General features: G+C 45.5%; 1 protein-coding gene across 1 annotated transcript in view; it reads right to left on the bottom strand.

The window, feature by feature from the left end:
• The window catches only part of myo15ab (myosin XVAb), a gene marked incomplete at both ends in the record, with an annotated part of 175943 nt that overhangs the window by 146151 nt on the left and 17233 nt on the right, over positions 1-12559 (bottom strand). The window contains 16 exons of the mRNA XM_080523006.1: positions 3649-3766; positions 4011-4135; positions 4460-4505; positions 4849-5000; positions 5153-5230; positions 5429-5554; positions 5818-5982; positions 7411-7534; positions 7635-7693; positions 7987-8100; positions 9777-9938; positions 10114-10227; positions 11511-11574; positions 12156-12259; positions 12362-12367; positions 12485-12559. The exon at positions 12485-12559 is cut by the window's right edge and continues 16 nt beyond it. Of these exons, the coding sequence (XP_080379132.1) occupies positions 3649-3766; positions 4011-4135; positions 4460-4505; positions 4849-5000; positions 5153-5230; positions 5429-5554; positions 5818-5982; positions 7411-7534; positions 7635-7693; positions 7987-8100; positions 9777-9938; positions 10114-10227; positions 11511-11574; positions 12156-12259; positions 12362-12367; positions 12485-12559 (1632 nt within the window). The remainder of the gene's footprint in view (positions 1-3648; positions 3767-4010; positions 4136-4459; positions 4506-4848; positions 5001-5152; positions 5231-5428; positions 5555-5817; positions 5983-7410; positions 7535-7634; positions 7694-7986; positions 8101-9776; positions 9939-10113; positions 10228-11510; positions 11575-12155; positions 12260-12361; positions 12368-12484) is intronic.

Genomic DNA, 12559 nt, shown 5'->3' with positions numbered 1-12559 from the left:
GTATGTGAAGCTCATAATTATAATAACACAATATTGCAATATTTATTACGATTATTTTTGTATAATAATAATAAACCATCATTCGTTAGTAATGAAAACTCCCGCAGTCCGGATCAATCTCCTCTCCACTTTACACATTACATAACCAATATTTATTTTGACATCACAACAATGTCAACACAATCACAACAGAATCTTATTTTATCCAATCAGGTTTTATATTTTGATTATGACATCATGTCTTTCAACATTGTCTTTTCACTAGGTGAAACTAACTATAACAGGTTGCGGCGCAGGTACGCGCTCCTGTGAGATCATTCAAGTTTCAAGTTTATTTGTCATTATACCAAATACAATTATATAATGTATCAAAATAAAAAGAATGAACATATTCAGCCATTCCATATAATCACATATAACAACCCCTGTGAGCAGTTTCAGGGGCTAACAGGCTGACGTTACAGGCGAAGTTCACAACAAATAAACAGACTTTATCACTGTGAAGCTCATAATTATGATAACACAATATTGCAATATTTATTACTATTCTTTTTTAATAATGATAATCAACTTTAATTTGTTACTAAAGCTCCCGCAGTCTCAATCAATCTCCTCTCCATATATATCATGTATATTTACATTTGTTCCATAGTTAGTTTTCAGCTGACTCAAGCTTCATATCAGATTGCACTAATAATTTCCCTGCTTCTCTGCGCATAGGAACTTTATGCATTTTTAGAGGTAGTGATCTTGTCATTTTCTCTTCTTGTGTGACATCGCCATCCAGCGATCTTTGTGCGTCAGTACACACTCCCCCATTGTGAAGAGTGGTCGTGTGATTCGACACCTCGTCGCGCTAAAAGTAGGTGAAAAAACGTAGCGCTCGTAGTGTTAAATAGCTAAACAAAATAATAATAATAATAATAATAATAATAACAATAATAATAATAATAATAATAATAATAATAATAATTCAAGATTCATGATTTCTTATTGCCATGTGACTTGTTTGCCAAAAGTTTATTACATCCCATTACAAGTACAAGAGAGTAAAATTCATGGCAATGGAAACAATTAGGCAAGATACAATTGAGCAATACAATAATAAATGGTAAAAAAATAATAATGTTGTGTCCGTGTGCATGCATTTATCATTATAGTCCATAAAGCATCTAGTGGGGTGTAGTTCCTTCCCATCCCATCTGGGCATCAAAGCTGTAATAAAAAAAGAAGACAGTACATTTAAAATGATTGCCCACTGTTACCAACACCACTTTTAACGAAATAGCCTACTACTATCTTCATAAAATAGAATTGCTTATACAATGACAATGACAAATACCTGAAGTGCTGGTGACTCTCATCAAGGTGTCATCTCTCAGAACCTCTCACCTCGTCATTCTGTAACACAAATTTCAGGTCAGAGGTGTGGACACTTCTCTAGTGTAGGTTTTCCATAGACTCAGTGTACTGTAAGTAGGCTAGTGAAATCATTTAAATTCACAGTATTATTCTACAGCAAATCTACATATCAATGAATTAATCATTATTTTTGATTCCACACAACATTATCGTTCATTACAAAAGCATTTACTTTTTCTATAATCTATTATATCTCTAACAAAGCTAGCTAGCTAGCTAACAAGCTAACACTTGTTTGGCTAGCTGGTACACACAAACACACTAAAATGGTGCATGAAACATATTACACTATGTTGCATGTTTAGTAGGTCTCCAACAAATGTATTTATTCATTATGTTTTATCTTTGACAACCTATTTCTTCCTCCCACCATCTCCTATTAGTTTTGTAGAGGGGTGGCATAATTGTGGTGAGCAGTTTCAGTGGTTTGATAACTGAGGCTAACAAAAGTGTTATCTACCTTACTCACAAAACAACAAATAACTGTTTGGCTATCCTAAGTAAACAACACAAAATCCTAGTAAACAACACATGTAACTCACTAAAACTTACCCAAGAACACAGCAGAAGGTCTGTCTGCAGACGACTGTCCCAAGAATAGTGAACTGTGGAGATCAATGTCTGACATTCCGTTGTCATCTGTCATCGTCAGATTTGGAGTTCAGAGTTCCCGTTCTGAGTTTCCATTATGTATAGTCCAATATGAAGGAGTTCATTAATTGCCCACTGTCGATATTTCTGCCTGCTTTTGAAATTCTGTTGATAGCATTAGCGAGAGCTTCAGCCTCCATCTTGTAAATTTGTCAACAGGTCCAGACGCACATGGCTACTTAAATACAGCTGGGGTGGGCGTTGCTACACACACTGCCACACTAATACGAATAATCCCCACTACCCGACTTTGCTAACTAAATGTAGGTATTTAGTGAATGTAAAACTGTTGGATATGATATCGAGTGGGTTCTTCATCGCTTCGTTTGTCGTCCTATGCCAAAAACCGGAAAACACATTTTTTCACAACAAGACTTGTTTGGCTCGATTGCGAGCTTTCACAATTGCCGAGATGCGGACCTTTTAATGAAACCCTGTCACATATGGAGGAGAAGGTTTTACCTTTCTTACACTCAGACTGAAACACATATGGAGGAGAAGGTGTTACCTGTCTTAGACTCAGACTGAAACACATATGGAGGAGAAGGTGTTACCTGTACCCTTAAGCGGGGTACACACATAAGGATTTTCAAAATCTTATCTGAGACAGACCCCACACATGAAGAAACTAAATCTTGGATTGAACAGCCTTGATCGTATTGTGTGTGGTGTGCGCCGATTTCCCCATTTCAGCACCCCACAGACATAAAGATTTTCGTTACGACAGACTCCAAACTCTCTAGAGTCTCGTTCCCCAAGCCAGAAATCTCGCGTGAACCCATCCTTTTAATATTGCTTTTAAATTACAAAATAATTAAATTAAGATTATATAATGATTAAAGCACTTTGAGCCGCAACGTTTGCAGGAAAAGCGCTATACAAATAAAGTTATTATTATTATTATTATTATTTTCTAACGTAGTACCCTGACTGACCTGTACGAGACAACCATGTGCGACAGGGCAAATAAAGTGTAGAATAACGAAAAGAAGAAGTCAGCTTGCTTCTTGATTGGCTACGTTATAGTTGGACTCGCGAGCAGGGTTGCCAGATGGAAATGACATTTTCCACCCTAACCACAGTCTAAAACCGCTAATTCCACCCAAAAATCTGGTAACCCTATGATTTCTGGTCGTAAGTATTGAACACATTTGACATTTACGATTGCCGGCCACGCCCATTTTCCGAGCAGGTTGTCGGGAGAGATTGACTCTTAACACACCTCACACCACAGGATTTTGTTATAGGAAAATGTTAAGAGCCATCTGATAATCGGGCGTTTTCTGTCATTTTCAGCCATCCGAAAATCGGGCCAAAATCGTCCAGAAAATCCTTATGTGTGTACCCCGCTTTAGACTCAGACTGAAACACATATGGAGGAGAAGGTGTTACCTGTACCCTTAGACTCAGACTGAAACACATTGAGCAACCGAGTGTCCAATGCTGATGGATCTACTAATGTTTGTGTTCAAGAATTTTATTGTAAAATGTGAACGCAAATAAAGATACTAAAATGTGTGTGTGCCAGTACATTGTGTATTTATTGCTTTCCCAACATGGACCCCCCCCGCTCACCTTGGTGACGCCCACCTGGTACGTTCCTGCTCTGACGGGACAGAGCTTGTGCAGCATCAGGACACAGTTCTCCCCATCAGGAGGGGGGGGCTCCTTCAGACCCATCAGAGCTTTATACCTGAGGACACACACACACACACACCTCATCATCATCCTCGTCATCATCATCATCATCCTCGTCATCATCATCCTCATCATCCTCATCATCATCCTCATCCTCATCATCATCCTCGTCATCATCATCCTCATCCTCATCCTCATCATCCTCATCATCATCATCCTCATCCTCGTCATCATCATCATCATCATCATCAGGTGGACTTCCTTGGTAAAGCGTTGTGACTTCCTGTCAGCTGACCTACCTCCTGAGGAAGGTGTGGAAGGGCAGTCTGACCGGGTAGCCGTCCTTCCTGATGCGGATGGTCTCCAGGATCCCAGAGTACCTCAGCTGAGCGCCCACCAGCTCCATGTCCAACACACCTGGCTCCTACACACGCACGCACGCACACACACATGCACACACGCACACACGCACGCACGCACACACGCACGCACGCACACACGCACGCGCGCACGCACGCACGCACACACACACACACACACACACACACACATACATACATACATACATACATAAACACACACACACACACACACACACACATACAGTACATACATACATACATACATACATGCATACACAAACACACACACACACACACACATACATACATATAAATGATACATAATACATCAGGTATATATCATAGCAGCACATACTCCAGGTCAGAGACGGACCGTCACACCCTACCTTATGATGGTTTGGCTTAATGCATCGAACAAAGTAGGGGTTACACCTGCAACACAGACAGAAGCAATCAATCTCCGCATCACAGCACAGCCGGCACCAATCACACCCCAGATCAACCAGATCCATCAACCAGATCTGAAACTTGAGATCTTCAACAGAACCTAACAGAACCTAGCCCTCAGAACCTTGAACTGAGAACCTCGAACTCAGAACCTAGAACTCAGAACCTAGAACTCAGAACCTAGAACACAGAATCGAGAACTCAGATTTTTCTTAATAAAGTCAGAAAATAGCTAGAAAATAGAATAGAAAATAGGCCTGAAAAAAACCCAAACTCTGTAGGATAGCCCATCAGAACCCTGTAGAACGTAGAACCCTCTAGAACGGACCTCTCCATCTTCTCCACCAGCTCCTGGAGGCTGCTCTGGAACTTGGCGCTGACCGTGTTGGCATGGTAACGCCGGGCCGTGCTGCTCCTGCGCACCGCCGAGCGCTGCTGGGACACACTCTCAGAGTGCCTCAGGAACAGGTTAGACACCATCTACACACACACACACACACACACACACACACACACACAGAGCAGACACACACACACACACACACACACACACACACATCTCAGAGCATTATGGTACTGTGGAGCACAGTGAGCTCCACTCTGATTGGCTGACAGGGTTGACCTGTTCTCACCCTGTTCTTGCTCTGGGTAAAGAGGTCCAGTACGTCCTGACGAACCCAGTCAAAGTTCTTATCCAGGAACTTCTGGACCTAGAGGAGGGAACGTCAGAGAACATCTGGAGAACCATGCCATCATCTCACAATAAGGACTGTCTGCTTAGCTAACAGGTCTGGGAACAGCAGGATCACTTGATGGACACATTATTTCATAAGGTCTATAAAGCACGCGTGTGTTTGTGTGTGTATGTGGGTGTGTGTGTGTGTGGGTGTGTGTGTGTGTGTGTGTACCTGGTAAGTGACTTTCCCGGCATAGTGTTTGAGAGTGAACTCTGGTTGTGGCATCTTTGGCCTGGCGTACAGCGGGCTGTTACCATGGTGATAGTGGCACTTCTGGAGGAAGGTGTGGTCTGTTGCCTAGCAACGGGTGGGACAGTCCCGAGTTTAGACAGCATAGAAAGTGAAAGACACACGGGCGATTCTGTCAAAACTAAGAGCCTGGAACTTGAAGGCTGCGTTCGTCAATTCGCTCTGAGAGCTCTGGAGCGCAGACTGGGTTCAACGGCATAAAGGGACCGAGTCATTCGATTGGACAAGAGGCGTTCCGTGACTGCTGATCAGATCCCAGAGCGAAATTACGAATGCAAGCCTAAGCGTCTGGTACAGGAATCAGCTGTTACCTGAGGGAAGCCGCTTTGGTCGTCAAGGATACGCAGTATCCCGTGAGGCTTTGCGGCGATGAGGTCGATGCAGGCCTGGTTGTCGCTGAAGGACAGCTCCTTCCAGCTGATCTGCTCCCTTATATACTCCTCCTGACACAGGAAATACAACCTTATATACACCTCCTGAGAACAGGAAATACAACCGCCATGCTGGTTCAACACCAGCCGTGGAGCTCCAGCCCCATCCAACGCCTCTGTCTGGGAGATGTGGCTCTGTGTGTGTGTGTGTGTGTGTGTGTGTGTCTGGGTGACGTGGCTCTGTGTGTGTGTGTGTGTGTGTGTCTGGGTGACGTGGCTCTGTGTGTGTGTGTGTGTGTCTGGGTGACGTGGGCTCTGTGTGTGTGGTGTGTGTGTGTGTGTGTGTATGTCTAGGTGACGTGGATCTGTGTGTGTGTGTGTGTGTGTGTGTCTGGGTGACGTGGCTCTGTGTGTGTGTGTGTGTGTGTTTGTCTGGGTGACGTGGCTCTGTGTGTGTGTGTGTGTGTGTGTGTGGTGTGTGTGTGTGTGTGTGTGTGTGTGTGTCTGGGTGACGTGGCTCTGTGTGTGTGTGTGTGTGTGTGTGTGTGTGTGTGTGTCTGGGTGACGTGGCTCTGTGTGTGTGTGTGTGTGTGTTTGCCTGGGTGACGTGGCTCTGTGTGTGTGTGTGTGTGTGTCTGGGTGACGTGGCTCTGTGTGTGTGTGTGTGTGTCTGGGTGACGTGGCTCTGTGTGTGTGTGTGTCAGTCACACTCACCTGCTCCTCTCTGAAGACGACCTTGTTGAAATAGAACTGCAGCGTCTCGTTGGCGTAGTTTATACACAGCTGCTCGAAACTGTTGAAGGTCAGATCCTACAGAGAGAGACAAGTAAACTGTTGAAGGTCAGATCCTACAGAGAGAGAGAGAAGTAAAGACAGATGGAGAGATAACACTAGAACAGCCGTTCTGTGACTAAAGAAAAATGTTATATCTTTGCACTCTATCAAATTTCAAGACCCTCCTTTCATGACTTTTCCTAGATATGTGCATTCTACCACCCAGTATACTTACATTTTCAAAATCACATCAGGATAAGATAATATAAAGCTATTTTGCAATTTTTCTAAATGGTACTGCACTTATATAGCGCCTTATTCCAAAGCGCTTTACAACGGCCTCTCATTCACCCATTCACACACACATTCACACACCAATGGCGGCAAAGCGCCGGCCCGCTCATTGGGAGAAATTTGTCTTGCCCAAGGACACTTCGAGTGTCCACCCGGGGCTCGAACCACCAATCCGCCAACCTTGCGATCATTAGACGCCGGCTCTACCTCCACCCCCTGTTTTTCTGTGTAGGAAGCAGGCAAATTTACAAGCGGCCAACTAGTGGTCGCTGTGTGTAAAAATAGCAGCATGAGCATTGTAAAGAGTAGGTAAAAAAGGCATGGCTGTTCATAAACCATGTTGTCGGTCAGATCCTACAGAGAGAGAGATGTAAAGACAGATGGAGAGATAAACCATGTCAGTGTTGAAGGAAATGACAAAGGACAAAGACCACATGACACAAACCAGGCCGGACTCGTCCTGACCTCAAAGCCGTAGATGTCCAGGATGGAGATTGACAGGGCCTCGTTCCGAGGGTAGACGCGCCCATTGATTCGCTCCGTCAGCCAGTTAAAGAGCAGCGAGTACAGGATCTTGGCAACAGCATCTCTAAGGGAAAGATGTCAATTTTAGAGCTGTTTTAGCTCACACTTACACATTTACACACACATACACACACACACACATACAGACACACACACACACACACCTGGCGTCCACTGCACTCTCCACGGTCAGAGGGGTGTAGATCTTCTCCCGGACTGTGTCCTAGACGTCAGTAGTAGAGATGAACAGATTATTTATCCATCCATCCATCCATCTATTCACCTATCCCTCCATCCCTCCATCCCTCTAGCCATCCATCCATCTATTCACCTATCCCTCCATCCATCCATCCATCCCTCCCTTCATCCCTCCCTCCATCCATCCATCCCTCTATCCATCCCTCCATCCATCCATCCCTCCCTCTCTCCATCCATCCATCCCTCCATCCCTCCCTCCATCCCTCCATCCCTCCCTCCAACCAACCAACCATCCCTCCCTCCCTCCCTCCTGCTCACAGTGAGTTTGAAGGTGACAGCCTTCTGTAGGCCTTCAGGTGAAACCTGGAGAAGTTCAGCCACGACTCTGATCTCCTGGGCGCTCACCACCGACGCCCCCTCCTGGCCTTCTGTCTGCATGACAACACACACACACACACACACACACACACACACACACACACACACACACAGCTGAGTGACCATGTTTCATGTCTTATTGTAAGGTAATTGCCGTTTAATCAGTGTGGCTATTGTCTAAGGTACTTGTCTATTGGTTATTCACTGTTAGCCAGGCAATTGGCTATAGTTCATAAAATTGCTGTTTAATCAGTGTACCTATTATCTAAGGTACTTACCTATCAGTTATTCAGTGGTAAATGGTAATTGGCCTGCACTTATATAGCGCCTTATTCCAAAGCGCTTTACAATGGCCTCTCATTCACCCATTCACACACATTCACACACCAATGGTGGCAAGCTACCATGCAAGGCGCCTGCCCGCTCATTGGGAGCAATTTGGGGTTCAGTGTCTTGCCCGAGTCTAGAAGATAAAGCATCTGTAGTGGTTTTATATTATGTTATACTGAGAAATGTGAGTTGGGCAAAGCTAGCACTCAAGGAAGGCCCATTTCCTTCCTGAAAAGGTATGAGCCAAGATATGTGTCGCAGTGAACAATTTGGACTATGGACAGGGCCCATAACTTATGTAATCACAGATTTGTATAATATGATTGGTTCCCAAGATTGGTGACCTCATGACCAAGGATAGTTCTATAAATATGAGTCCCACCATTGTTGGTGGCTGGCTTTTGCTTCCTGCTTGCTCCTGGCTGCTATGCTCATGTAAACCTTGGTTTAATAAAAGGCCTCTTTGGAGACAATTGATCTAAGCTCTTTGTGCTTTGTAGGTTATACTAAATCTATTAATAATCAATTAGGAGCCACAACACATCTCTTCCCCTGCTTGATTCATTGTTGTTTTTGTCGACTTTGAATGCATTAAGCACCACCAACATCTTGCTTTGACCGTTACCCTATATCTCTGTACTGACCAATTGCAATCACAATGTGCTTTCTCCCTATTCCTGTTATTTTGTCCCTCATGAGGACACACAGACGCTTCACCCCGGCTCGCAACCCTGCAGTAGCTCGTATCAGATTCAAGACCCTGCTGCTTGCCTACCGGGCGGGAATAGGGACAGCCAATGTCTACCTGCAGGCAATGGTCACCCCCCAAACATTAGCCCGTTCACTCCGCTCCTCCACCTCGGCTGGCCGACTGGCCCCCCCACCACTACGCCGATGCGGCAGTCACGCTGCCCGATCACGTCTCTTCACTACCCTGGCTCCCCGCTGTTGGAATGAGCTTCCCACGGCTGTCAGAACTGCAGAGTCACTACCCATCTTCCGTCGTAGACTGAAGACCTCCATCTCTTCAGGTTACAACTTAACTGCTCCTCCTGAGACATCTAGTACCCCCCCAGCACTGTTTCTCCTGTGTCTTAAATCAGATTAAAATATTCCTTCTTCTAGCACGACGACTGCCAATGGCCCCGGGCCCCTGGCCCCAGGCCTGAGCATAGATGACAGTTTCCTACTCTGACTAATGGATAGTTGATTCACTTACTTAAGTCAAATGTATTGATTGTAAGTCGCTTTGGAATAAGGCGTCTATGCCTAAAATGTAAATGTTGTGTTTCCTCTGTGTGTGTGTGTGTGTGTGTGTGTGTGTGTGTGTGTGTGTATGTGTGTGTGTGTGTGCGTGTGTGTGTGTGTGTATGCGTGTGTGTGTGTGTGTGTGTGTGTACCTGGAAGGGCTGGAAGTAGACGTTCCCCAGGTGCAGGACGGAGGAGAGCAGTCTGAAGATGGTGTTCTGCTCCTCAGGACTGAAGCACAGCGTCTCCATGGCACTCTGCACCCTCTGGAAGTCCTCCCCATCGGCCTTCCCCTCGATCGCACAGTCCCCTCCCTGCGTAGAGGGAGACGGAGGGAGGGAAGGAGGGAGGGATGGGGGGTGGGAGGGAGGGAGGGAGTAGTTACAGTACAGTAAGTACAGTACATACTGCATGCACAGAAAGACAGAGAGAGAGAAAAGGAGAGAGAGCGGAAAGAGAGAGTGTGTGTGTGTGTGTGTGTGTGTGTACCTGGTTGAGGTAATAGTAGGTCTCGGCCTCCTGTAGATAGAGAGAACGTTTCTCGTGGGAGGGAAGGCCTGCCAGCATCTCATAGAAGATATGGTAGTTCCTCTCTGATTTGGCCTGGAGACACAAAGGAGCTAGCCGCTTACACTTTCCCAAAGAGAAATAATAAATAATATTAATAATACATTTTATTTGTATGGCACCTTTCAAAACACCCAAGGACACCTCCTCACAGGGCAAAAGACAGCAAAATACAGTCAGGTTAAAAACAGTGGAGGTGACAAGGTGTCAAACACAGTTCAAACTAAACAAAAAGAAAAGCAACAACCGAAAACAGAACAAAAGAACAACAGGAGGTGAAGTACAGGGACACAGGATACAGATTAAAGTGAGTCTGCCAGTTTGAATAGGTGGGTTTGGAGTTTACTTTTGAATGATAGTTTATAGAGTCAGACTGACGGATGTGGAGTGGCAGGTGAGTTTCAGAGAATGTTCCAAAGATGTTCAAGCACAACATCCTGATCTCAGCGGCAGGCTTGGGGTTTCCATCTGTGTGCAGTGGGTACCCGACCCAGTCTCCAACACCCAGCTGTTCAAAACGTTTAATCTGGATCAGAATTATCCTCTTTGTTGCTCCCCAGCAGGATCAGATCTACTGTATCTGGCTGATTTTGGATTTTCTATCTGGCAAATCAGACAGCTCGACACTCTATCAGCCAGCAGGACACTCTAACCGCAAGGCCACTGAGCTGGTGATCTTATGTCAAAACAGGTGGTCAAGTGCTGGTACAGCCAGATAATAGGATCCCTGGGATCGCGTTTCCAGGTCTGCAGAAACGATCGGCCAGAAGGTAATCATTTGGAGCGTGTGTACCCCCTCTTTATCCAAATGGCTGATCTCACTCATTGTTACTGAATGAAGCTCTCTATGGCAGGGTATTGAGACCCTTATTCAGTTGACATTTGAACCATTTAGTAGACGCTTTTATCCAAAGCGACTTACAATTACAGGGACAGTCTCCCTGGAGTAACTTAGGACTTAAGTGTTAGGGCTTAAGTGTCTGACTCAAGGGCACACTAGTGGTGGTGTTCCCAGGTGGGACTTGAACTCATGACCACCGGTCCAACTCACTATCTACTAGGCCACCGCCATCCCTTATGAAAAGACATTGTGTCTGTCTAACGCTTCGAAATATGAAAGCCATTTGTGAAGAAGAGGAGAGGAGACACTCCATGTCTGAAGCTCATTCCTCCTGGGAGGTCAGATGTGACCAGTCAGCAGGTTTGACACCCCAGGCTTAGTGGCTCCTTCTAGGATCTCTGCTCTCTCAGGATGACTCAGGTGTAAGGAGACTCCACCTGCGTTACTGTGTGTGTGTGTGTGTGTGTGTGTGTCTCACCTGAAAGACGATGCGGGACTTCTCCAGCAGATACTGAGACGTTATGGCACCGCTGATCACACCCCTATAGCGCACCCAAGCACAAGTACACACACACACACACACACACACACACACACACACACACACACACACACACATGCCTTAGAACTCAGTGTTCTCAGTGTTAAGTAACACACGGCTCACTAGACATTCACCACATCTTAGTGTGTGTGTGTGTGTTTGTATGTGTGTGTGTGGTGTGGTGTGTGTTTGTGTGTGTGGTGTGTGCATGTGTGTGTGTGTGCGTGTGAATGTGTGTGTGTGTGTGCAAGTGGTGTGTGTGTGTGTGTGTGTGTGTGGTGTGTGTGTGTGGTGTGTGTGTGTGTGTGTGGTGTGTGTGTGTGGTGTGTGTGTGTGTGTGTGTGTGCTTTGTTCTTTTCTGTAAGGCCATCTCTACAATGACACACACTCTATGCTATTCATGAGTATTGAGTCAGCATTCTGAGGGTTAAGCTGACACCTTGCTCACTGTCCAGTCATGATCAACCTGCCATAGAAACCCCTGACACACCTCTGTCCTCCATGGTTACCATGGCCACCACCATGTTATGCTCATTATGCTCATCATCGCCGTGGTAACACATGTTATGGAACAGAACTCACTCCTCCATGAAGATCTCCACGAACTTCCCGAAGCGGCTGGAATTGTCATTCCGGAGCGTTTTGGCGTTCCCAAAGGATTCCAGCAGGGGCGTGGCCTCCAGGATCTACCACCACAACCCACAGGAATCTGAGTTACTACGGGAACAACAACCACAGCAACAACTACTATTGTGCAAAACAAAAAAAAGAAGCTATGAACGTATTACCTCAATCTGTAGGAGCGTGGGAGAGAGGCGGTGTGGGGGAGAGATGGTATAGGGTTAATGGATTTAATAGATGTTAATGATGTTCATTTGATTTGTTTAGTAACATAAGTACGTGTGGACTACCTGCTGTGTGATGTTACGTTTGTGGTGTATCGCTGTCAGGTAGCGTAGCACCAGTTTCATAGCTTCAGTCTTCCC

The sequence above is a fragment of the Nansenia antarctica genome, assembly GCF_963989245.1.
Source record: "Nansenia antarctica genome assembly, chromosome: 2".
NCBI lineage: Eukaryota > Metazoa > Chordata > Actinopteri > Argentiniformes > Microstomatidae > Nansenia > Nansenia antarctica.
The sequence above is the reverse complement of the archived record's forward strand: the minus strand, read 5'-3'. Positions and strand labels throughout refer to the sequence as shown.